The sequence below is a fragment of the Amphibalanus amphitrite genome, unplaced genomic scaffold (genome assembly GCF_019059575.1).
Source record: "Amphibalanus amphitrite isolate SeventyFive unplaced genomic scaffold, NRLGWU_Aamphi_draft 000092F_arrow, whole genome shotgun sequence".
Classification (NCBI taxonomy): domain Eukaryota; kingdom Metazoa; phylum Arthropoda; class Thecostraca; order Balanomorpha; family Balanidae; genus Amphibalanus; species Amphibalanus amphitrite.
Genome location: NW_024881588.1, coordinates 271,027 through 297,418, shown reverse-complemented (window position 1 = coordinate 297,418; position 26,392 = coordinate 271,027). Strand labels below are relative to the sequence as shown.

The window sequence follows — 26,392 nt, the reverse complement described above, 5'->3', positions numbered from 1 at the left end:
CCACCATTCGTAACGTTATAGCAAGAATCACACACGGATCAACTTTCCCTCTTGCTCGAAAAAGGTGCTTCATTACCATTACATATTCTATGTGTCAGTGCATAGTTACCTAGTCGATGCCAGAAAAAAGCATAAGTAGACATACTCGGCTATATTTTCACTCACACCAGTCACCAGCTCAACAACTCCGAACCGATTCGGCGGGCAAGGGAGATCCTCACACGGGCTTTTCGCTATCGGTGATGGGTAGTGTCATGTCACCGGATTCGTACACCGTATGGTCAAGGGGCCGCCTAAAACCTCATGCTTCTATAGACCTTCAAAGCCGCCGAACCTAACGTCCCACCACTGGCAGGTCATGCCACACAATACGACGGTCTCCCAACTCCCCGCCGCCATTCAACCAGTTCCTCATCCACTCGTCCACACCACACAGTGGCGAGAGCGGCACATCCCAACCACGAGAGCCCGCACGGCCAGCCGGTCGGCCAGACACAACAGTTTCCCCTCGACTCCACTGATTCAGAGTGACGCGAGTCTTCACAGCAGCACCATTGTCGTCGCCATGGCGTGAGAGAGCACCGCGACGTGTAAAAGGGGAGAAAGATGAGCGCTCGACGCGTCACCCAGCCACAGCAGTACCGCACCAAACCACAGCTAGCAGGGTTGTGGCACCGCCTGGTACTCGCCGACATAACACACATCGCTGCGCGGAACTGACCCCAGGACCTCATCACGTGACTTTCCATCAGCGGCGTGGGTAATCACTAATCACGCAACACCGCTCCAAAATCAATTCCATCAGCACGTGATCTGGCCTTGGTGCCAGCGGCTGGGCTTCCGTGGCCTGTTCCGGATCAACCGTGTGTCAGACCACGTGACTCTGTCACATCTCGCCGCGTGTGTCACAGCGCTGATCACGTGGTCTCCTGCTCGAGGACAGACGAGCTGTGCGCTAGGTCCCAGTAGTGCTCCACTCCGGCCTTCCTGAAGTACTCGCGAGCGAAACTCTCGTTCGGGCACAGCTTGAAAGTGATTTTGCCGAAGTTCCGCTGCTTCGTGGTACCCTGTGACGGACAAATCGATGTTCAAACTTTTAACGAAAAGAAATAGAAGTTTTACAGCGTAAATTACGGGATGTTACTATCCTGTGGTAGGATAATGACAAGTTTGGAATAAAAAATATGTCGAGCATAATATTTTCACAAACATTTATCAATTTGTTATACAAGCGTGAATGAGAGTGGCAAGAACGCAACGCTGATGAACAAAAAGTAACTTGCCTCCCAGATCAGGGTGCATTTGTTTTCAGCCTCTTCGTCCTCCTTTCCTTTCACCATGTCCTCTTCCCACTTGATCCTTTGGAGCATCAACCTGTGAAAAAGATTCATGCAAGTGTACAATTTTCACTGTGAGGACAGCTAACAGCATGCGAAGTCATATTATCGTGCGTCTTTGAGTCGAGAAGTACTCCAAATGACACAATTGAGTTACATCCGTTTCGTGAGATGGGAGCAGTTACGAATCAGACCACTGAGGCACCTGATACAAACCGTCAGTGAGAAAGCCAGCGTTTGCTCACCTTTTGTACTTTTTCTGCTGCTTGGGCCCGCCCTCGACCACCACCACGTTGACGTCCTTGAAGAGGACCACGGCGCCTGTCATGAACAGCTGGTTGGCGTTCGTCTCCACCTTGAACTTCTTGGCCTGGTTAGACAGGTCCGTCACCCTGTGGTACACAGAAACACCTTGGTCAGAACGGCAGCAGACACTCCTCAACACGACGATTGTTGAATACAGAAACTAACCGGGAATAAGAGACGGAACAAAACTTAGCGATATTACAACAGCTGACGTCACATTTGGTTTGAAAATTCCAATTTCACCCTGTTAAAGCGTTGATGTGTGCTGGAAATCAAAGCTAATCGAGATAAAACAGGACGTTACAGAACAGATAACAGCTCAACCTCGCCCAATATGGACTGTCTTCTAGCTTGGCCTTGTGGAACGAACTCAAATTGCTACCGATGAGCCACCCCTCCCGGCACCGCAGCTCGGCTCACCTGTATATGGCCACGTGCACCTCAGTGGTCGTGTCCTCCTTGATCTTGTTGATCTTCTTCTCCTTGCGCTGCTCGGTAGTGAGCTTCCTCGCCGCGTTGGCGTCTTGGTGCTCCTTCTGACGCTTGGCCATCTGAGCCCGCACGTGCGCCTCGATCTTGGTCGGGTCTTGGATGGCCTCGTTGCCCAGCACACGCATCAAGTTGGACATCCGCACCTGGGGTTGAACGGCATGATCAGTTTGTTGCGTCACTTGGGTCATGTGCAGGGGGACGTGACTGGATACGTTACAATTGTGAGCATTGTGATCTACAGTAATTCTTGGATGATAACGCAATCATATTCAACGAAGGGTCAAACTGACAACTGCACTGCAGACCAGCTAACATTTTCAAGTTAAGCCATCGATGACCTGAGAACAGCAGGCTGCACTTTAGTCAGTGAACAAAATATTATCTTCAAACTTAGCGAGAACTATTCAGTCAAAACCCCCAGCCCTTGACCCATTCTACCCCATCCGAATGACACATCCTAACTCTCAAACCAGAACATAGATCCGAATCCGATCAGCCCCATCTCCGTACCTTGGGCTCGGGAGGCGGCTCCAGGCCGAGTCGGATCTTCTCCTGTTTGTCCTTCCAGGCCTCGCGCCGGTTGGTGCGCCGCAGCTTCTTGCGCTCCTTCTTGGTGAGCAGCACCGGCAGGAACACGTTCTTGTCACCGTCGGCTGTCGGGAGCGGCGTGATCAGGTCAGTGGGCAGGTCAACTGGTGTGTCACGGTCGGTGTGCCAACCGTAATTCGAATAAGAAACCGTTAGAAAGGCAATCTGGAGGCGGGGTTCACTCGGAAAGCAAGATTGAGCTAATATTAAATCAACAGACAAAGCTAAAACGGAAAGTTGAAAAGAGAAGAGAAACTTTTTTCAATATTTCGGCATATTAAGTGAATACAAGAGCATGAACAGGCACCAATAGCGCATATAATCATATTTCACCGCGCGCAGTATGGCTACCCCACTACCTCCCACCCGTCCCCTCTCCCGTGTACTGACTGGGCGGCGCCATCTGGGCGGGGTGCTCCACCAGACTGGTGATGCCCTCGTAGCGCTCCTCCTCGGGTTTCTGTTCGGCCGCCTCGTACGTGTCCGTCTGGGTGACCACCTGGTCCCACCACTCGATCTGCGGCGGCCCGCCGGCCACCGACGGCTGCCACGTGGCCGGACGGGGGGCCACCATCGCCAGACGCATCGCGGACGAGATGCCCGTCTTGCGCGCGATCTGGGAGATCTCGCTCTGTCGACACAAAACGCAAGATTTGACGCGTGGGTCGATATTTCAGTCAAAATGAGACGAATAACATTAGTCTCATTATCATCTCCACCAAGCTGTTTGATTATTACAATCAAAATCCACTGAATGCCTTAAAATCAGCCACGATGCGTTCCCAGCAGCATTCCCAATCTAACGTCTAATTGGTTCATAATCTCTACTACATTTAACGAGCCGTGAACGCAGTCAAACGAGCTTCGTTTCAACCATCCCCATCCACCCATCCTATCCCCACTTACCTGCAGTTTCTCCAGCTGCGCCTTGGTGCGCATCCTGGCCGCCACCTGCTGGAACTTGCCCGGCTCGTGGAAGTTGAACGCCCTCCGGCCGCGGGTGGAGGGGCGCAGCGAGACGCGCGGGTCGAAGAAGGCCGCCTCGCTGACATCCTCTGTGGGCCGCTCCTGCAGCTGCTGCCGAAACTCGGCGCGGCGCTTGGCACGGATGTTCGCCTGGGCACGCGCGTGGAATATGCAGTCAGAGATGGGTGGTAACGTCGTATCATCATGGGGCGACCTTCTCAAACACTCCCAGACGTTTCTTATCTACGTTCCTTGACAGGATGACTATGAACAAAAATAGCACAGAGGCAGTACGCACAGAACAAATTGATACCTACAAGTAGCCTGAAAGCCCTACCGATTCGTGATGTAAATATGACGCCCATAAGACATAAATGAACCAACCAACGTACAATACACCGCCGTCCACTAGCTTACATCTACTCAAAGTGCACTCTTCATGCAAATACACTTCACATATTTCATGAACGAACATTTCTCGAGCCTAAACCCTACTCAAATCCCAGAAATAATGCAGCCATTCACACTCTCAACATCACCCAATTCACCGCAGTCCCAAGTTCACTCACCTTCAGCGTGGGCAGCCGAGCGGCGATCTGCACCTCGTTTCCCGAGGCGTCCACCGTGCGGCCACTGTCGTCCAGGATCAGCGGCCGCGGCTTGTCGGCAGGGTCCGTGGAGCGCGCCGGCAGGTTCGACAGCTTGGCCGCGATCTCAGCCTGTGTGGGAGGTGAAGGTGCGTTGAATGAGTGGAAGGAAGGCAGAGAGACAGAGAAGAACGATGCTTACTACTAAGCCTCGTGAAAACAAAGGCAGCGCTTCAATAGAAGTAAAAAAAAACCTGCAAAGTAAGCATAATATGCTTCTGAATAAAACGGTACTGATTGCTAGTTGATAATTGTTTTCAACTTAAGTCCAATTAATCAACCAACAGAGATCGATATAAAAGAGAATATAAACGTATGAACAAGACCGACACAACCACAGACCGAAATCCTATAGCCTAGCCTGCCCCCTCTCACAAGTACATCAGCCTTTCCTTCACTGGTCGACTCCACGTCTCACCCATTTACCACCACTACATCCATCAACTATCCTCACCTGCAGGTCGGCGATCTTCTTGGCCTTGTCAGCGAACGGCGAGTCGATGGTGCCCCCGCCGGCTCCGAGCGCCGGCTGCGGCAGCGCTGCGCCCATCAGAGGGTTCGGCGTTCCCATCAGAGGCGGCGGCGGCGGCCCGGCCATGAGCGGCGGCGGCTGCGATATCAGCGGCGACTGGGCCGCGCCCTGAGACTGCAGCGCGCCCAGTGTCTTCTTACGCATTTCTATCATTTTCTGGGCATTTGCCATCATCTCCTTTATCTGTAGATGAAAGGAGACGAAGAATGGTAAGAACGTGGGAAAGGGAACGTCAAGGGTACATCAAGGGAAAATCGTTAAATGTATATTTTACGGTAACCGTCAAAGTTTTTCTCTTCAATCCCCATGTGGTATTATCGCAATGACGCATGTAAATTTTTGCACTTTGTACTTCAAGAGCCAACCAAGTCGATAGTGGCCTCGCTATCCAACCGACCTACCTGCTGAGGCGTGAGCGGCGCCTTGCCGCCGGCCTCCCCCGCCCCCGCCGCCGGAGGCACCGCGGGGGCGGGGGCGGGGGCGGCCGCCGGCTGGTCCCAGCGCATTTTCTTCGCTGCGCCATTCTGGGGTGGGTCGGCAGCTGGGGCGGCGGGCCTCTTGGCGGCAGGAGTCGTCTCCGCGGCGGCTGAAGACCGCTTTGATGAGTATTGTGGCCCCAACCTCTTCTCTTCTAAGGTCTCATAGAGACGTGTTGTTAGTTTATTCGCCTTTGCTGGGTCAACCAAAGAAGAGAGCTTGCCTGGGAAAGAAGTCAGCATTGGTTGGTTAGGGAACATGGAAAATAGATGCATGCGATTCGATAAAAATGGAGCACATCACCTGGTAGCAAGCTATGACAGCTGGTGGCATCTCACCCAGGTAGCCAAAAAAACTAGCATTATAAAAGGAAGCTACCACCTTTAAAAATGGATGAACTTCTAAACCACCTGGAAGGCACAACTCCTCACAGAGCAAATACCTTATGTTGTGCCAACAAAAAAATCTCTGTTTTACTTACTGATTGTTTTGTCCTTGGTATACCCAGCATTCACATAGGAAATTAATGTAGATACCACAGCTGACTCGCCAGAGCCAAGATATTTTCTGGCTGCTTTCTCTGCATAATATTCTACTCCTTTTTTGGAGGAACTAGATGACATTTCTTCAGAGGTGTAGAATCTTCTTTAATATGATCTGTAAAAGGGAAAACAACTTGATTATTTGACAGAATCATCCATGAAGCCTCACACATGTTGTGACTAAAATTGAAAAGCCAGCAATAGCTGCACTCCACACTAATCAATGGCTTTTAATTGCAGTCACATCACCAACCACATGCCATCTAGTTCTCAATAATCTTTCATCTAAAATGCTTTAGGCACTCCTGGAAAATTTCATACCATGTGTCTAGAAAACAATAGCTAAGTAAGTACCTACCTATCTACCTATTTTGATTTATGGTTAAGTGCAAACCAGAAGCTTCTGTACTAAATGAACTCTTCTTTAAGATTTGTATAAGATAAAGCAACAGGAGAAAAACCTGACAAATTGTATTGGCATTCATGAAAGGATGAACTTAGTAGTCAATGCAGATTTAAGCTCAATTTTAGAACATAAATATAAATGTCTATCTACATCTGTTCCACACAGCTTACTACTATACCTGCCTTTTGAACCCTTTGAAAACTGGAGAAATTCACAAAATAGAAACATCTTAGGAAAAATGCATCCTCCTTAGATTTGAAATTGATAGAACACAAGTCTGTCCAATATCAAGCATTTTCATTGACTGCCTGTCAGCTTAGACAAGTGTCTAAGCCAGCCATTGATCTAAGATGTCTGAAAATTATGCATTTATTTACAAACCCTGTTTTTAATTTGCTTTTGATACACCTTTACCGGCTCAAGAGTTCATCATATCGGGAGCTGGGCTTTCTATTCACAATGAATGCCAGAATACACGATTATTTTATAACATGCCGAGATGAGGCAAGTCAGTTGGGCAAACTAGGCGGCGGGAATCAAAATATGGAGGCATCAAAATATTGATTCTAGTGGGCGGAGCTTTGACCATATATGGGCATAGAATCAATATTTTGATTCAATTTGGGACATTCCCACCTTCAGACGACCCGTTACGGCGGAAATAACCCCCATGACGGCGAGATTTTTTGACAAGTCAAAACAAAAAACTTCCCCGCTTCAATTTTTCGCTGCATGGCTATCAGCCGTTTGTCGCGCGTACCTTTACGAATGGCACAAAGATTTCGCCGCCATAATTCAACAAAAACGTGCTGTTAAAACTTGCTCTGTTTATCATTAACGACGAGCCTTTGTAATTTTTTCATAATTTTGTCTAAAAGAAAATAAAAAATGAGTTATTTAGTTGTATAATTCATTTATAAGAAATATTCTTTTACTTTGCATCTAGCCACGATTTCCGGTTCCCGCCATTTCGCGCCGGCGTCGTGGGTGTGTGGATGCAACGTAGTGCTCCCGGTTTTATTTTGTTTAAGCGACCTTTTCTGAAGTGTAAGTAACAATGGATCATATTTTAAGATACTTTGAAGTGTGTTTTTCAATTTCAGGCATGTGATCTTAACGTTTCTTACCGAAAACTCGTTTTAAGAGATGGTTTTAGGAACATGGCGCGGTAGCGACGTCAGCGGCGCGGGACGCCTTCGCACTCTTCTATTGTCTTTTTAAGCTATATTTTTTTGAAAATGATGTCTTAGGTGTAGTATTTCAGTGAAATATGATGTCCTTTAAAAGTTACGGTATAAATTAGTTACAAGAAGCCTAATGTTTTGTCTCACATGATAGAATTGTTGGGTGGACTCATGAAATGGGGGCAGTGCATGTCCAGTATTTTACATAATTTGGATGTTTTAGCCTCTGCTTGTGTCTCACTCATCCAATTGTTGCTACAACTTTAATTTGTAGCATTTAAATTTTTAATGGCAACTAGGTTATTGACTTGTTCCGAGTTAAGATTGAAAGGTCGTAGTGCATGTTCGTGTTTGCCTTATCTAAATAGTAGGTATGTATGCTTGGCTTGTAATTGCTTTGCCCATTTTTGCTACATATTTAATGATGCTTACTTTAAGTGTAACAAAAGCAAGTTGCTGAATGGTGTAAGCCATATTTACATTATGCGTGATCTTCAAGAAAATTGTGTCTAATGTACGGCTGTCCAGGGAATGCTGGATAGTTAATTTTCAGGATTGTCCATGCCAAAGTTAATTTTAGAGGCCAGTTTTATCATCACAAATAGCTGCCTGCTAGAATTTTTTTGCCTAAAGACTGCTTCACATATGGAGCGTTAACATGATGGGCACGTAAACGGATAGGGCTGTACCGTTCATGCTCTGTATGTGAAGTAACTTTAAGACAAAAAAAAAATCCAGCAGCCACCTATTTTTCTGTTGGTACAACTGGCCTCAGGGCTCAGATCTACTTTTTTGGCAGAATTTATATAACTGCATGAGATGACAGTTGTTGGCGCACCTGGTGGCGTTCAGTGGAAATTTAAGTGACATTAAGTATTTAATTTTTTATTGAATACATTCTAAAATTAATAGTTGCTGAACAAGGGGAATAATAACACATATAGTTTCCTAATTTATTGTCCACAAAAGTCCTAATTATTGTGTTCTGTTGTTTGCTGCAGGTCAACCAAGGATCAAACACTGGTCGTTGCGGGGATCGGCTTCAGAGGGCCAAGGAATGTCTTGAATCGCTGTTCAGTCGACAGGCAACTGTATGACAACGCCATCCCTGTCAACCAGAGCGTCGACCGAAGTAGGGTGGCGTTGCGCGGACCTGGCCGCACCCGACCAACCGGCGGAGTACCTGACTCGGGCTGGGCGGAGACTACCTACATCACGACCTTTTGAACTTTGATCTCGTGGCGAGAAACAATATGACTTAAGGAAGTGTGTATGTGGCTGGCGGGGCCGAGGGTGAAATGCGCCACGTGTTTATCCTGCCGGATGACGACAGTGTCACCAACCTGTCAAAGAACGAGCTGGTGCAGCGCGTGATGACTGCTATCTCGTCCCTAGAACCGGAGTAGAAAAACGTGCGCATAGCCCAGATGAAGCGAACCAAAACACAGACAGGACTGATAGCGTTTCGGTCGAGAATGTTCTGAAGATGCTGATCAGTAGACCAATTGGTGACCGTTTTCGGTGGTAATATGGGATCTTGGGGACTGGGGTGTTCCAAAGCGACCTGCTTTGGGTGTGGACATAAGTGGCTCAACCTGACAGGATTGATGTTTTAGGTAGCCGTGCTAATCATAAACCCTATATTGAGTGTATCTCTACAAATTTTGTTTATATTTATTTCATGTATTTGATTCGAAACCGAAAATTGCTCTTTGTAATTAGGCAACATCGAGACGTTGAGGTCATTCTCCAGACGTTTATTTGTTTTTTTCTTACCTGTCCACGGTATGTCTTATTGGTTAGGTCTCAGTTTCAAATATTATTAACTGCATGTTTTGCAAATACGTAGCTATATTGAATTAGAGACGTGCCCTAAAAGTGAGTATTGCTTTGCATGGGGTGTGAGCGTCAACGACAAGGCTTTGTGATGGTAAATGTGTGGCAATTGCAGGGATCGTTGTGAAATGTGTTATGAATATCATCGTATTATTTGCGAATGCAAATACATCCGTGTATCATATTTTCATTCAAATTGTGCAATTTGTGCAACGGGCTTGAGGATATTGTTCGGCGAAATATCTCCTACTGTACTCCACAGAAATGGGACGGGATACAGATGCGTAGAAACACATTCATGAACACGTGAAAGACGATAAGTTAACTTTTTTTTTTACTCAAAATCAATGCTACAAAGCAGGGATGTGGAGCCGTGAAAATGTCAGACGGCTTCGGCTCCGGAGGAAAAAATCGGCTCCAGCTCCTGCTCCGGCTCCGAGTAAAATGGTCGGGCTTCGGTTCCGGCTCCGACTCGGTACAACCCCTATACAAAGGTCAGCACGGCTCCCTTAACGCATTCCCTCGAAGGCTTGCAGCTTTGAGCAGGGAGCCAGGGTGAGTGCTGAAAATCCCTGGTCTACCGTGGGAATAAGGTCAAGAAAAAAATTACACGATCCTGTGCTGATAATATCTTCATGAATTTATTGAATTTGCATTATTTGCACACAAGAAACATCTCGTAAATCAATTTGAAGGGTGAAGTACGTCTGCAGAAAGTATGTTCGCAGAATCAATATATTGATAAACCAGCTGATTTCAGAATCAAAATAATGATTAGCCAGCTGTTTGCGGAATCAAAATATTGATTCTCGCCGGGATTAGCCGCCGTGATGAATCAATATCTTGATTATTTTCAAGACGCTTTCCTAAACTAACCAAAGAGGTTAGAGCTATTGTTTCGTGACTGGCGGGTAGCTTCAACGTTGCTCTTCATTTTGTGAAGAAACTATTTTGAAATTGTAGCCGGTTGCTGAATAATTGACGTTTCTGTGATGGTCTGCACGTATGCCCATATATGGTCAAAGCTCCGCCCACTAGAATCAATATTTTGATGCCTCCATATTTTGATTCCCGCCGCCTAGTTTGCCCAACTGAAGTGATTGTCCAATGTCATTCAAGACCTGCTGCCTCTGTCCAACCAAATTCTGAATTGGACAATAGACATTGGACAAAATCGGAATTCTCTGTCCCAACGTTCAAGTTCCAATTGGCACCACCAATTTACGTATTTCTGCACAAATGACAAAGTGTGCCTGTTAAGTTAGGTAGGAAATAAAAGCAAATGATTGTATGAGCAATTTTCTGGGTTATATGGTCTGTGACGATAGGCATGATTTTTGTTGAGTTTAAAGTCCACGGTGCAAAACGTGATTTTCACAGTCTATGCAGTTCAAGTTGATTGATGGGTAGGCACCTTATGATGATATTAACGGACGACGGTGAAAATTAGCCCACCACAACCAAGGACCACAACGAACTCAAACTATTTACAACACGCGTTGAGGCAGCAATTGGCGCACATGAGACAGTTTTAAACGAAACGTTTTGTGACACACACAAAGCAAAATATTTGACGTCAGTGATTTAATATGCCATTTGAGTAATTTTTATTTGAGGAAAGCATAGAAGGATGAGTCTCCAGTGAAGAACAATGAAATGTTAAATGAAGTTCAATTAAAAATTTTCTTGGACATTTCGTGGATCTCATAAAAACAAAAACTTATGCACCAAAAACTTATGTAAATTTGCAAGTTTTCCGCTACGTCATAGGCCGTCTTATTAGAAAGACCTAAATTTTGTGTGTTCATAATAAATCATTATTTTGTGAGAGCTGCTAGCGCTTCAATATTTCCCATGAAACGGGGGCATTTCTCTCATTTCTCTATCTGTAAGCGTTCAAAGACTCTGACCATAGAACACGTTTTGCCCAAGGCTATAGAACTCCAGGTAAGGACACCAGCCGTTTGACCTTGAACGCCGCCGGCCGGCCGATGACGTCATTGGAGGCAAGCCGGCTCGGCGGACACACAGGGCGAATGCATAACGGAGGGGCGTTGGAACGTTGCGGGAGCCAGGGAGATATTTTTAAGTGGTTGCATACCACCATTGTTTGTTGATTGATCTACAGACTGCATCCTTTTAAACCTCGATGCATCCTAGGCCTGGATGGTGCGTACATTCGTGGAACGATCACCCCGTCCGACGTCCGTGGTCGAAGCTGTCATAGTATTTAAGACACTAAGACGGGTGCAATAACGGCGATCCGATCCCGTCTCTGGCGAATTTAGAGGGGTCGTAAGGACCCAGGCCGAATCTGACCGTCTATTTTTAGGGAAACGGGGTGGGTGAATTGACAACCGATGGCTTAAGAGATGATGAGAAGGGATCCCGTCGTCGATTGTTGTTTGACAGACAACACATGTTGTACTGGGCGTATGACCATCAGAGGTAATGCCTGAACGTAGGCAAGCATAATTGGTCTGTCATATTGTTTAGGAATATAAAATGGTAATGGAGATCATTGAGGATATGATCTCTACATTACGGGAATTCACTACCCAGCCAGCAATTTTGCTCCGGGCCCAAGCAGGCTCAAGTGCGGTTTGCCCGAGATTTTTAGTCGGGCTAAAGTCGGCTAGGGCTTGGGCTAAAGTCGGCGTATGACACAAAAACGCCGACTAAAGCCCATGCTCTGCCGGAGGTATGCCCGCTCTGCGAGCTCCGGACAGCCGTAGTTAAGCCCTAGTTGAGCGACGATTGGCGTTAGCCCGATTTAAAGGGACCATCCCACCTTAACATTAGTTTTGAGTTGAGATAGCCAAGTTTGCGGCCAGGCTCAGAAACCACCATTTATCCTGGTCGCAGCCCCCGCAGCTTTATGGTGTTCAAGAAATTTCTTCCCTTTACTTGCAGGGTGGGACCAGCTTAGTCCCTATCTCTTAACCATTAGCGGTTTTTTGATGACGTCAGCAGTCATTTTTTTTTTAGTATATTTGTATATTTTCCTTTACAAACACAACAGTACAATTGCATCAATCGCTGCTTTAACAACACAACTTTTCACAAATGAAACAAACAAAACAGAAGTACAAATAACTTAGGTAATAAGTGTAAATAAAATACGTCAAGAGGATTAAATAAGTCAGTATAGTTTTGCGTGTGTGTGTTTGTGTGTATGTGTGTGTGTGTGGGTATGTGTTTGTGTATGTAGGTGTGTGTGTGTGTTTGGCGCCCCAGACGGGCCGCCAGCCCCCGCCCGCACCGCCCGGCAACTTGTCGGGCGGCGCCCCCTAACCACCGACCGGGCGGGCGAACCGTCCACCCGACGCACACTGGGCCGGGGGCCCGGAAAAGTGCTAGAAATTATTTGTGATTGAGTTGTTGATCTCAGCGACAAGCAAACATGCTAAAAACGAAGTGGGGCTGCTTAACCCTCGCCGGACCTGTTGTCGGACCCCCCACCCCCTCGGCCGGCCGAGGGGGGAGGGTTGGTACGACCCCTTTTCGCCGTTTCGCCCCTAATGGAGCTAGAGCCTCGCGGAAAAAACAAGCGTGTGCGCCGTTTCAAGACGGAACGATTGATACCCGATTTCAAGGTCCCATGTCAACCGGTAACCTCTGAGGTGAGGTCAAAAAGCCCAAGGTAGGGTTTGGTTTTTGGTAAATAATTTCGCATAAAATGGTCGCAGAGCAGCGATTTTGGCACCATCGTGTTTGCCTGGCTCAGGCGCGTCGAATGGTATACTTTTTGTTCGGGTGAGGTCAACTTAAGGTGTTGACCTCAGGTCAAGGTCAGGTCAGCATCCTCAGGTCACGAAGTTGGTCGAAAGTGGTCATGTCGCATATCATTCGATTCGGGAGGTCTTCCCGAGTCCATTGGTGGCTTTCCCGAGTCGCTGGCTCAATTTGATCATGAGTTATTGACAAGAAACTCCTATGACCGTAGTGACGTCATAAATGACGTCACGGAAGGTCAAAAATGCAAAAGTAAAGCATCGGATCTTGCAAGGAGTGCATGAAATCACGATTCCGTGTGCTTGAGATAGTTTGAGATCATTCCATGCGCAAAAACAACAGTTTCCTTATCTCCCCATTTACTTTTAATGGTGATGTCACGTGACCTCGAAGAGTAGCAGGCATTAGCAAAAATTGCGAGTAGGGCATGACAGAAAGATGATTAGTGGTTGGTATGGCACGGTCATTTTTAGCGGCTCGAAATAACATTTCTCAAAAAGTCTAACTTAAGAGCAAGTTGTTGTTGATTATCACTTACTTGTGTTTGGGGGTTAATAATGACTGATTTTTTTTTAGTTTGGCCCAAAAATTTTGACAGCATTGTGTGCGTTGATCAATTCTGAGCTCAGGGATATATATTTTATTCAGATTATAAGCCTTAGTTTTTCACAACTTCCAGCGCTATAAAGAGCGCCGGGCATTCAGTAGAGCGGCGAGGTGACAATTGCCCCTACATCATGTGGTTTACTGGCGCATATCTCGAAAAGTAGCAGGGAAAAGCAGCAAAGTACCTATATGGAACGAAAGATGAGTAATCAGCGGCTAGTATAAGATGTTTATTTTTAGCTGCTCGAAATAACGTTTTTTTTAAAGTCTATTTAAAAATTTAGATATGATTTTTATTTAGGTCTTGCAGCTGCTTGCAAAAAGCTAGCTTATGTTGCAGAAAAGCGATGCAATATGTAAGAATGTTGTTGGGACAGTGAACAACAGTGCCCTGAACTAGTCTGACAGAAAATTGCGTTCAAAACGACAACTGGTCAACTAATAAATATCAACTAAAGATTAGCATTAAAATCGGCAAATGTGGTGGCCACTAGCGAGTCTAAATAGTCTTGTGTTTGGTGACAACTGACCACCTCAATTTCGACCTTAGGGCAAAAATGGCATCGGAATCGTATTCTTCGATCAATTTGGGATTAAATGATACCTATTTTGTTCATATTGCGGACAGTCAGTTTGGGGGAATTTCTAGCGCTTTTTCGGGCTGCCGGCCTACAGTGCGACGGCCGGCGATCCGCCCGCCCGGCCGGCCGACCGGCCCCTTCAGGGAGGGCCGGTCCCGGGTTGGCCCGGATGGGTCTTAGGGGCGGGGGCCTAATCTTCAGCGGGAACTGTTCCCCGAGTGGGGATGGACAGTACCCGACTATACATGTATTTATGTAGGTGTGTTTATGTTGGTATGCGTGTAACTGTGTAGGTGGAGTTGTGTGCTTGTGTATGTGTGCTCTCGCTATCATGAGTAAATCTGCTATAGCACATAATACAAAGAAATTCGCTTTTAACGGAGAATGTGCCTCAATGATTTCCATTTTTGCTCAAACCTGTCAATCTGATTATTAATGCGACTTGCAAGGTATTCTTTTTGAATTTCGTTTTTAATTGCTATTACCAAATGTTCTACACTCGGCTTCTCACAGTTATTACGTGCTTTAAATATTACTGCTTTGGTGATTGTTATTATAAGTACTTGCAATGAGTCCTTATTTTGAAGAAAGAACCATGACTGAACGTCATTTGGAAAGGTTAAGTTATATTTCGTGTTGAGAAAACTTGCTGTGTTTTGCATGAATGTTTGGGTTACTGAGCAGTACCAAAACAAATGTATTATTGTTTCTGGTTCTCGCTTGCAAAAGGTGCAGGATTCCGTGTTCGATATTTTTATTTTATGTAAGAAAGTATTCGTGCTTATTATTCTGTTGATTATTCGATAATGAAGATATGATAAATACACAGATTTTGTAGCTGTTTTTATTTGCCACATACTTCCTACTTGGAAGCATCCAATGTCGCGGATCCATTTTTGCTTTAATTTGTCACTCGATGCTTTATATTTATCCCCTAAGGCCTTTATTAATAATGTGTATATGAACTTATTGACTTTTGGTTTACTCAGTACTATTTGTGTCCTGTACGGTATGTTTGGTCTTTGGAGTAATACATTGTTTGCTGTTCTTACTTCGTGGGGAAGACTTCGAATTAAGGATTCATAGCATAGGAATGACATTGAGATACGGTATTTTGTTTTTATTTCTTCCCTTGTCAGAAGATTCCCTGTATCTGAGTTAAAAAGATCACCGATAAAGCTAAGCCCTTGTTTTTCCCACGACGAAACTGTGGAAGTTCTAAATTTCGTGTAATCTGAAAACCAAATTGGCTCTGTAAGTATTTTGTTTGGTTCCATGTCAAGTGCTTTATTGAATTGAATTAATGCGTCAATAACATCACGCCAGAATGCATTATATATGCGAGTTTTTACATTTGTTAGCTTTGCCGTGCCATACATTAGAAGTTTGTAAGGATCGATATGTTCGTTTTTTGAAATCGCTGTAAAAGCAGATTCGTTTGTGAGTCGTTTAATCCATGCTATCTTCAAGGTATGTATGAATGTGTTAACGTCGACCATCTGGAGTCCATCTGAATTGTAACCCTGGATTAATTTAATTCTTTTAACACGATCTGGCTTACCATTCCATAGAAAGTCATAAAACATGCTTTCTATTTTTTTGATAAATAATTTAGACGGGTTCGGTAAAGCCATTAATATATGTACAAGTTTTGCAAGCAGCAATGATTTTATTACCGTAATCTTGCCTATTGGGGTAAGGTAGCGTCTTTTCCATTGTTTAATTTCGGTTTCTAGTGATGTTATTTTCGATGCGAGATTTTGATCGGTTACGTTGGTAACGTCCCGAGTAAATCGTATCCCTAATATTTTAATTTCATCTACAAACTTTATTTGATGTGCTATACTATTGTTTGGAAATTGTGGTGGAGCTACTGGACTGAGCAACAGACATGACGTTTTATTCCAGTTGAGCTTCAGACCAGATTGGGACGAGAAATAATTTAGTTCTTCAGTTGCGCCTACAAGTGAGCGCTCAGATCCATCGAGGAACAGGATAGTGTCGTCTGCGTATTGGCTGATGCGAACTTCTGTATGCGTATTTATAGCAACTCCTGATATTTTATGTGAATTTATTATTTGTTGGGCTAAAATTTCTACCGCTATATTAAATAGATATCCTGATGCTGGGTCTCCTTGTCGAATTCCTCTTTGTATGTAGATTTTCTCGCCTAGAAAGCCATTGAGTAATATTCGAGAAAAGTTTTGTTGATTTAAATACAGGTTATTAATAATATTTATAAATTTTATTCCGAAGTTCATATTTTTCAAGACAACTCTCATGTAATCCCAAGATATAGTTTCAAAGGCGGCCTCAAAATCTGCAGCTAATATTTGGTACTCTTTATTTTGGTACTTATTGCAAGCTATAATATCATATACTAATTTTGTATTCTCTCCAATATATCGTCCCTTTATGTAAGCCGATTGCGTGGGACTTATTATGCTACTTATTACTTGTTTAAACCTGTTTGCTATTGCCGTGGAAATAATTTTATAATCAACATTCAACAAGGATATTGGTCGCCATCCCTGTAACACATGGTTTGATTTTCCACTTTTCGGTATTAAAGTAATGATGCTTTCACGATGTGTTGGTATTGTGGAGTTTTTGTCATGACACTCATTAAATGCGCGGAGTAATAAAGTTCCTAGTGGTTCCCAGAAAGAACGGAAGAAATCTACTGTAAATCCGTTGCTGCCAGGGGTTTTTCCTTTTTTCATACTATTGAGGGATGTTGTTAATTCTTGAAGTGTTATATTTTTTTCTAGCAACCCTTTTTCGCGATCCGATAGGGCATTTTTAACGTTCTTTTGAATAAAGGATGGATTCGTCTCATTGTCCTTCCTACGTTGATATTTATTTTGCAGGGTTTGGGTGAAAAGGGATAATATATTATTTTGTTTTGTTATTGTTTTATTTTCATGTTGTATATATTGTATTGTCTTTTTAACAGCGTTCCTTTTTTCTAAGGACAAAAAGTATTTTGAGCTTCTTTCTCCTTCTTCGTGCCATTGTGTTCTAGACCGCACTATTAAAGGGACCCTCCCACCTTAACATTAGTTTTGAGTTGAGATAGCCAAGTTTGCGGCCAGGCTCAGAAACCACCATTTATCCTGGTCGCAACCCCCGCAGCTTTATGGTGTTCAAGAAATTTCTTCCCTTTACTTGCAGGGTGGGACCAGCGTGGTCCCTATCTCTTAACCATTACGGGAATCTGATGACGTCATCAGGCTTTCGAACGTCCGTTAAATGTTTGACTAAAACGTTTTGTAGGACGCGATGGAATATGCTGCTTTGCGCGCAACAAATGCCGCACTTTCAAATAAAGTCGCTAGGAACAGCGGAGATCCCAAAAAGTAAACAAAAGTAAAAGTCTAATATCTTGAAAACCGGTGAATATTTTTCGATGAAATTTGGTAGATATTCGTTTTTGCTCTTTCTAAACCGAGCGACATCACTTTCATGCCAATTCATTAACTTCTTTGAAGGTGGGAGGGTCCCTTTAACCCATCTATGTATGGTTTCCTATGTTTCTCAAGATCTTCTTGAGTTTTGCGTAAACGATTTGCATTTTCATCGCATTTATCTCTGTTAAATGCTTGATGAGCTAACTGAATCTTATTATTTAGGTCCTCTTCTTTTTCTCTTCTTTTGCGTGCTTTTCTTTTGCAATACTTTATAGTTTCGCCTCTAATGGTCATTAGTAGCGTTTCGTACATCAGGCTATCACTAATTGTGAGTTGGATCGAGGAGTAGTTTGAAAAATGGTTTGCAAATTCTCTATTATAAATGGGAGCTGCATACTGAAATACAGTATTTCTTATTAGCGTATTTATCATATCTTTATATTCAGATTCTTGGAGAACTGCCTCGTTCATTTTCCAGAGTCCAGGTCCTTTCTCTAGTTCAGGTAATTTTAGGATCATTGTTACAAAGGAATGGTCTGACCTATATCCTGGTTTAATTTTTGTTTCAAGCACTGATGTTACTAGGTGTTCACTAACAAAAAACATATCTAATCGGCCGCATTTAAGTGGATTATTTCTGGCCCAAGTAAATTCTGATTGGTATGGATGTTTAACTCTCCAGATGTCTACAAGTGAATCTTCATTTGCAAACCTTAGAAATACCCCTTTTGCGTTCCTGTTGTACTCTCGTGCGTAATTGAAGGAATCGACAGATGGGTTTATTACAAAATTAAAGTCACCTCCTAGAATCGTGTGATCTGTATCGTATGTTCTCATTGTAGCTATAATTTTTTGGTAAAAATTTGGATCGTCGTTATTAGGACCGTAAATATTTACGAGCAAATAGGTTTCTGTACTAATCTTACAAACTACTATAATGAAGTTTCCACAATCTGAATGTTTTGTTTCTATAATCTCGCTTTGTACGTTTCGCTTAATCAAAATGCTTACACCTCTACTACGGTTTGTGTGGCATGAATGGTAGCATTTACCTGGCCATAAGCTATTAAAGTACTTTGTTGACACATCAGTGTTGTGCGTATCTTGTAAGAAAACAATCTCGTGATTTTGGTTTCTGATATAATTCAAAACGTCTCTACGTTTTCTCAAGTCGCCAAGACCTCTACAATTTATGGTTACGGTTACAAATTTTAAATCAACCATTATGCAGTATGCTCAAGCAAAAACGGAATCCATCGAGAGCAGCACATTGAAATCTCTGATTGAACGAATGAGTGTGCGTTGTCTGAGTGTGTTGGGGTGTGTGTTGATGTGTAGATGTATGCGTGAGTGTGCGTGCTTGTGGATATGATCGGTAGTACAAGAGAGTTAAACCATACATGACAAAAACAAGCAGAAAACGACATATACGTTAAAAAAGATAATCACAAAAACAAACGAAACAAAAACGTTTCGCGGAGCCTGCAACTCAAATATAACTAGAAACTAACCCTTAATTGCTTCGTTTCAATAACATGCGTATTGTGTGCCAAAGACTCTATCTCTTTACTCTATCAATTAACATCGAAAGACGGGAAAACGCTGTTATTATACTGCTAAATGACAAGTAGGAAACAGCTTAAACTACGATTGCAATTACACTCCTAAAAATCACGAACATTCAAACAAAAGCTCTGAACATTACCTCCAAGGGCTGAATTGGTACCCGCCGCGCAAGAGTCCCTCAGTTCGTCGATCGATTGACCTTGGGAGCGTCTGCTCGTTCAGCGCTCGATGACCGTGTAGCCCAGGTCTGTCAGCCGCTGAAGGGAGTCGACTCGGGTTCCCACGCCGAACTGCTGCTCCTTAAAGTACACCTGACCTCCTCGCGAATACACCGTGTAGATCTTCTTCTCGCGTTTTGCTGCTAGAAGCGAGCGGAAGATCAGACCTCGGAGTCTGGTCAGGGACTCGTTGATGTAGAGATCCTTCCCGCGCAGCTCGAGGCGCCGCGCCATCACCGCGTCGCGAACACTTCCCTGCCCCGATCGCACGAACGGCACAATCACTCGATGGTTGGGGCCTGGGAGACGATGGGCGCGGTCTATATCACTCTCGGCGAGGTTGAGTCCTGGCATGCACTGGTTGAGCGTGGCAACAACGAGTGCGTTGATGTCCTCCTGCTCCCAGGCACCATTACCACCGCTGCCGCGCGCCACCGCCCGACCCCGCCCGTCACTCCGCCCATCACCGCCGCTCGAAGCCGACTCACCGGCCCTCCTCCCCTCTGCTTCGGCCCGCTGCACAGTGTGGCCAAACGCCAGATTAGCGCGAATTTAATCAAAAAACGAATTTTGGAATTTTGACTTTTTATAACTATCAGTCGATAGGAAATTGTCCAAAGTATGTCAATATCACAATACTTTGGTTCAATGTCTTCCTTTCGGTGTCCAAAAAGCTAGCTAAAGTGGACATACGCAATGCCGGTCCCGGCTGTGCTGAAATCGTCGAAAACCCGCGTCATGTTTACAACACATTTTGGCGTAATTGTCGGAAAGGTTTGGAAATAATTGGAGTGGCATATGACTACTGCGCCTATATTTGATAGTATACCCGAATTCTATAGGTATCCTTGGACTAACCGACGAGTTATGCTCATTTGAAAATGACCTTTTCAAACATCCCCTGAAAACACTGTCCATCTTAAAATCGTAGAGATATAAGAAAATGGCCAAAAAACTCCACGCCAAATCTACCATGAGAAGATTCACCACACTCTTCTGGACATGATCCATTCAAGAAACCCTGCCCCAACCTGCCCCCCGGCCTTTGGCTCAGCTTTGAACGTATCGGGTTGGCCCGCCCGGGGAGGTCCGGCTACAGGGTGGGCGCGGCGGCGGCTCCGTAACGTTACGCGGATGGCTCAACCGCTGTATTTCTGACTTGTTATATTGCAGAATACGGTCGCCAATGAATAAATCTTGACAAATTTTCAACCCTCGCCCATGTAGGGGGTGAGGGTGGGGGTCGAAAGGACCCCTCTCGGTTTTTCGCCAAAAGCTCATGTAAAAAGCGGCCGATCGCGACGAAACTTTCAGTACCCTCGAGTTTATCAATTTTACACCTACCCATTAAATTTCACGACCCTGACCCCAATGACCTTTGACCTGTGACCGATTTCTCGAGACCATGTTTGGCCGGAAGCGCGATTGGGCGTATGTTTGCTTGCATTAGCCGCGCGTTTGCAGTCTTTTCGTGGTTTCAAGCGTCTAAACATGTGACATTATGATGTTGATCCCATGCATTATGGTCGGTGTTGATGGGCGCAAAATGACCTAAGTAGTCGGCGCGCCCTAAAGCCCCAATTAACAAACTAACAAACAAGATCACTTGAAGGTCAGGTCAGTTCAATGACCTTTGATTACCTTGGTTCACCTTTTTTAGTTTTACATGTTTCCAGGCTAGTTTTTGGAGCTGATTTCCAATTAAGTAACCATTTGAACATTTAGGAAGAAGTTTTGGTGCCTTCGTAACATGCAACGAAGCTGTCACTGGCGGTTGACACCTATTAATTATGAATACCCGGCAGGACTGGTTGGCCTGACCTGACCTGACCCGACCTACGTTCGCGGCTAGCAAAACACCAATACAGGCGAGGGTTAATGACATGAAGGTGCTTATGGTGTAAGTCGTTATTTTTACTCCCATTGCTGAGGTTCAGTCCTATCGGTGCGTGTATTTCAGCAACCATCTACCGATTCATGTGCTTCACCAGGAACATTCACAGAGAAACATAATTAGATGTTGATTTTTTCAAGCAAACTTTGGACAATCATAAGAATTTACCAGAGAAATGATGGGAATTTCGTAAACGATTCCTCCTCCTAACATGCCCATCATTGCTGGGACCCACAATTTTATGCCTCTTATTTGCGGTTAAATTCCAGGATTTCGTAATCAGAGTCGAAGTCGTTCGGAGTCAACAGTTCTGACCTTGCAGTCAGAGTCGGAATCGGAATCGATTTTGGAATCCGGACCAAGACTCGTAGTCTCAGTCACCGAAAATCCATCGACTGCGTGGACTTGCCATGGCTGCGGAGTCAGAGTCCGAGTCGATCGTATAAGTCGACAGTTTTGCCCGGAGTCAGAGTTGAAATTTACTTTTGAAAGCCGTAGTCGGAGTCGGAGTAACTCCATCGACTTTATAGCCCTGGCCTGGTAAGCACATCACCCGTCGTAAGCTAGTTCTCCTTACTTTTAGAGGCGGAACTATGCCATTATATGACAGCAAGCATTAATAATGCATCGTAAAAGGTCTCACACAGGTTAAGTGTCAATTTTGAAACCAGGGAACCATTTTCAACGGATCCGAGCAGCGCTGGGATTTAATTCGCGCTAAACTGGTGTTTGGCCACACTGTGCGCTGGTCGCGTGACGTCACGGCAGCCTGACCCCGGCTGAGGTCGGCGGGCTCCGCGGGTGCACCCGACCCAGAACCGGCCGTCGCCCCGGGCGCTGTCTGGCCGGCCAGGGGCGGCTCCAGGCGGGGAGCGCGTCGGGACGCCATGGCCGGTCCTGAGAGGATGAGGCACGGCAAGCGAGAGTTAATCTCTGCTTCCTCCACACGGGTGAGCAGGGCAGCTGTCTCCTTTCTTGAATGATGGAGCTCGTCCTGGAGTTCAGCGATGACGCCGTCCCTTTCCTCCACATGCTTCTCCAGGTCTTTGACTCGCTCATTGAGCTTGTCGATCTCCGTCATGAGCGTCTCTCGAAACTCGTGAAGGTCGCGTGAAAGCGACAGTGTGACACGGCTCTCGAGACCCTCAATGGCTGCATCCAGGTGGTCCTTGAAGCTGCGGCCGCCGAAGGTGGACGGGCTGCGAGCTGGTTCCCCGTTACGGTCTCTGGCGCTGCGCTTTCCAGCGGGCATGGGGTCGCCCGACTCCGAGCGATCACGTTTCTGGCTATCACTTTGTGAGTCACCATAAGTCTTCACCAGCTCGCTCACCGACTGGCGTTCACCGTGTCCACCCACATGCAGTTGGTCACTCACTGCTACGGCGCGCTCGTTGTCCTCAGCGCCTTCGCTGCTGCTAGCCGCGTGAGACATGGCACACACGCGACGAGGGTATGCAAAAGTTCACTTTCTTTCTGTTGTCTGCACTGTTGCAGGCTCCGCGCCTCGGAGCTTAAGCAGCCACCATGGCTGCTCAACGCAAACAGGAAATCAAAAAGTCACCGGCTCCGTGGGCCAAAGGACGCGGTGGTCGCACGCGACTCCGAAGCGCACGGCCGAGCGGATCGGAGCACCGCACGCACGTCCGACCCTGACCGCTGTCACCGATCGACGTCCACCCATATCTCGGCAATGGGTGGACGCAGCGAAAAGCGGTTGCCACCAATGGATAGAGGAGAGATGGAACTACCGTATTGATATGGTTTCATAGTATAGCACGCGTCACGTGCAAGGCAGCACCCCCAGTTGTGAAAAAATGACCGATTTCGTGCACTGTGACGGGAAATTCGATGCCGCTGGAAAACGGCTTGACGGAATGAAATCGGTGTTGTATCATTTTGCAGACAAATGTATGTGTAATCAGAGAATAGCAAACAAAAACTGATGATCCGCGCCATTTCCTTAATAATGAAAAATTAATTTGAAAATTTGATTCGCGCGGAGCGCGACGTCCTTTACAACATCAAAACGTATTGAAAACGCTGATCAATCGCTATGATACCTACATATTCGGAAAGAGCATTCTTTTCTGACCAATATCCACCCAAAATATTAACGAAAAGTTAATAAACTTTTGTGAAAATGACTCAAGCATGTGACCGTGTTTTGTTAACGTTACCGGTATTTTTCGACAAAATCCGATCGATAGCTTATGGCCGGCAAGTCATACAACTTTTCACAATAGCTATCAAAGCATGGGCTGCAATGCACCACCCGTAAAGGGGAATTCCAAACACTGAAAATAAGCGCCTACCAATAAACAGCACATTATTGTACTAGGAATAACTCAGCTACTACTGGGCCGATTGCGCTGAAACTTGGACTGTGGGTGGAGGGGGCACTCATCTGGCGATGCATGGTCATGTGTGACAGGTAGGGTGGATCGATTGCACGTGCGCACGTGAGGGGTCCACTTATACATCTCAAGAACGGCTGGGCCGATTTCGCTCAAATTTTGTACACCGTTAGGAACAATTTAGAAGGGTGGCTGGCACAAGTCATCTAGAGTCTCAGTTAGCGCGTGTGCACGTGCAGCGGGCCGCTTTTATATCTCAAGAACGGCTGGGCCGATTGCGCTCAAATTTGGTACATTACTTTAATCGAGTATGATGGGTACATCGTCCTGATGAGATCCTGATGAGTACATCGTCTTTGGTACCTGGACCGTCCATCGCCTCAAACAGGGTCTTAGCAAAGTATGCCACCTCGTGTACCTATTATGAATTATAAGTTGTCCGTGCGTGCGTGCGTGCGTGTGTCATGTCTTATGTGTCTTATTGCGCCTGAAAGGCGCCGCGTAGCGACGTGAAATTTGGCATGCCGAATCTGTGGGCGTGGGCGGCCTTTGTATTAAAATTTAGGGGTGATCGGCCCAGGGGTGCGCCGTCGGCACGTGCAAAAGGGTGCTCCCATAGGCTTAACACGTGGCCGGCGAAAACCGCCAACGGGCGAAAATCGGGCCTGCAGCGCTCCTTTCCCGGGATTATATCTCGGCAACCGTAAGTCGCAGCGACATGCGGTTTTCACTGATGGATACAGAAGAGATGGGTCTATCGTATGCAATAAGTTTTGTTCTTAGGTATGTACCACGTGCAAAGAAATGGTCTCTAATCTCGAGAAAACGGGCATTTTTTACACATTTCAGGAAAAACGTTGGCATTTGAAAACGATGCACTCGAATGACACGGGATGCATTTCACGGACTAAAAGAGGATCTGACCTTTTCAGAATACATATATTTTTGACCATTCACTTGCAAATCTTTATAATTAAACGCTTACAAATTGCAAGTTTTACGCGTAAAAGGCATGGTCGTCTTTGCACCGTCATAATGCCTTGATAACGAAGACTTATGGCTATAAATTTACCATAGAGTGAGAGAACACTCTTTTCTGATCGCATATTTACGTCTGGACAACGAGTTGCGGGGAAAAGTGCTGATTGTGTTGCAGTTTTAGGAGCCGGTGATTAGGCTGGATTTTTGGGTTACTTTTTCGTTCCGATTCATGTATTTCATAGTGTTTGCCTTTTGAATATTTTAGTTCTTTCAGATAAATATTACTTGCCCTACAACTTTTGTAAAAACGTTTCATTTTTTTATAAGCCGACGTTCAGAGTCCTAAAAGTACATCAGCACTACAATCATTGTAAACAAACAAATGGAGCACCACTTGGCTCTGTTCCAAGGCCATTTTTTTTAGTTTATCTGGTGGTTTTCTTGCTCTTGTACGTCGTTTTGTTGGATGTTTTGAATCCCTTAAGATTGACTTATATCATAATTAAGAAGCATGTTGACTGAAAACAATCTGAAGTATCCAGGAGGCTGACAGAGGTCCTGACTACTGAGCAATATCAATATCAAGTTGAACAAGTTATGAAATTTTGTTTGATAAACGCAAGTTGATAGGGCTCATATATCAGCAAGAAAAAGTAAAATTAAAAGAGCTGATTGTCCAAAAACAAGCTATAATATTGCAGACCTTGGAGCAATACTGAAGAGCACGCTGAGCAGGATCATGCCAGAAAATGTTGACTGATGAGCGCATAATGATGTATTGGTATGAATATTGAATGATAACTTACAACAGCAAGATAAATTAGTGCTAACTATCAAGTTAAAATCTAGAATGAATGGACTTGGGCAGTTTTACTATGCTTAGATGCTATGCAGATTGCAATGTGCATCAGGTACTCAGTGTCTGGCAAATGAAACATCAACATGCGATCATTCCATTGCTACTGGAGGAGAAAGCTTGGATCACTAAATCCACTTTATGTTGATTTTGATGTTAATCATCATCACTGTATTTCTTGAAAAAAGATTGTAGTAAAATTGTCAATGTGACAATCCATGCAACGATGTGATCATATTATGTGTTCATAGTCATTCGTGATAGTCATTATTGGTCCAATATACAATGGCAAAGCTCTCAGTCTCAGCATTTCTTCCTGTGGATGGCCAGCAGTGACTCAGAGCTTAGAAGTATTAGTTTTCTTCACAGGGCTGGGATAAAAAATACTGAGGGTAATCTTCCACCAAGGAACTCTACTATGACATGGTATGAGATGTAGGCACAAGTAGGTAGGTGCTCAGTTCCTATAGTCAGTAGTTGTGTATGTTTAGTCGGGTTAGCTTAGATCAGATTGTTAATTTTTAATTTGCCAAATGTCCATAAAAATGTAACCTGAGCAATGAGCATACCTACCTGAACCTGACAGCTGACCTAACCTCAATCATCACACATATTTGCAGCCTACCCAAGACCTGCATGGCAGTAGCACCCAGTTATAGGTAGGTACCTACTCACCCTAACTCAATCTTACCTGCTAACCTTCAACTTGCCAAAAGTTAGCTCACATTGCCAAGCTGTGTCCAGGGAAACAGTCAACTGAGGAACTAGTATTAGTTTTCTTCACAGGGCTGGGAATTGGGATAAAAAGTACTGAGGGTAATCTTCCACCAAGGAACTCTACTTTGACATGGTATAAGATGTAGGCACAAGTAGATAGG

At 45.0% G+C, this 26,392-nt stretch overlaps 1 protein-coding gene and 1 long non-coding RNA gene across 15 annotated transcripts; one reads left to right on the top strand and one right to left on the bottom strand.

Annotated features, from left to right (window-relative positions):
* Positions 1 to 136: 136 nt before the first annotated feature.
* On the bottom strand, positions 137 to 26,132 carry LOC122380142 (U4/U6 small nuclear ribonucleoprotein Prp3-like). Of its 14 annotated transcripts, none has more exons than XM_043363006.1 (13): positions 10,728 to 10,781; positions 5,827 to 6,002; positions 5,358 to 5,568; positions 5,270 to 5,312; positions 4,791 to 5,051; positions 4,259 to 4,408; positions 3,630 to 3,839; positions 3,114 to 3,354; positions 2,646 to 2,788; positions 2,064 to 2,278; positions 1,583 to 1,729; positions 1,284 to 1,374; positions 137 to 1,067 (listed from the first exon to the last, which is right to left on the bottom strand). In XM_043363006.1, the coding sequence occupies exons 2-13, from the start codon at positions 5,966 to 5,968 to the stop codon at positions 918 to 920; spliced, it is 2,004 nt and encodes a 667-aa protein (XP_043218941.1). In that variant the 5' UTR covers positions 5,969 to 6,002; positions 10,728 to 10,781; the 3' UTR covers positions 137 to 917. The 14 variants fall into 14 exon arrangements, with proteins under 14 accessions (XP_043218941.1, XP_043218942.1, XP_043218940.1 ...); XM_043363007.1 differs by lacking the exon at positions 10,728 to 10,781 and adding an exon at positions 7,006 to 7,028; XM_043363005.1 differs by lacking the exon at positions 10,728 to 10,781 and adding an exon at positions 6,476 to 6,663.
* Positions 7,235 to 9,503, top strand: LOC122380145. Its single transcript, XR_006256289.1, has 2 exons — positions 7,235 to 7,340; positions 8,479 to 9,503. It is a non-coding gene; the product is annotated as an uncharacterized LOC122380145 (long non-coding RNA).
* Positions 26,133 to 26,392: the final 260 nt, after the last annotated feature.

Bases quoted from the DNA above. Each gene is read 5' to 3' on its own strand.
- LOC122380142 (XM_043363004.1), bottom strand. From the start codon at position 5,968: ATGTCATCTAGTTCCTCCAAAAAAGGAGTAGAATATTATGCAGAGAAA. The intron at 2,789-3,113 runs GTCAGTACACGG...CGCTCCCGACAG, and splicing joins CGCCCAGATGGCGCCGCCCA to CCGACGGTGACAAGAACGTG. The intron at 1,375-1,582 runs GTGAGCAAACGC...TCTTTTTCACAG, and splicing joins CAGCAGAAAAAGTACAAAAG to GTTGATGCTCCAAAGGATCA.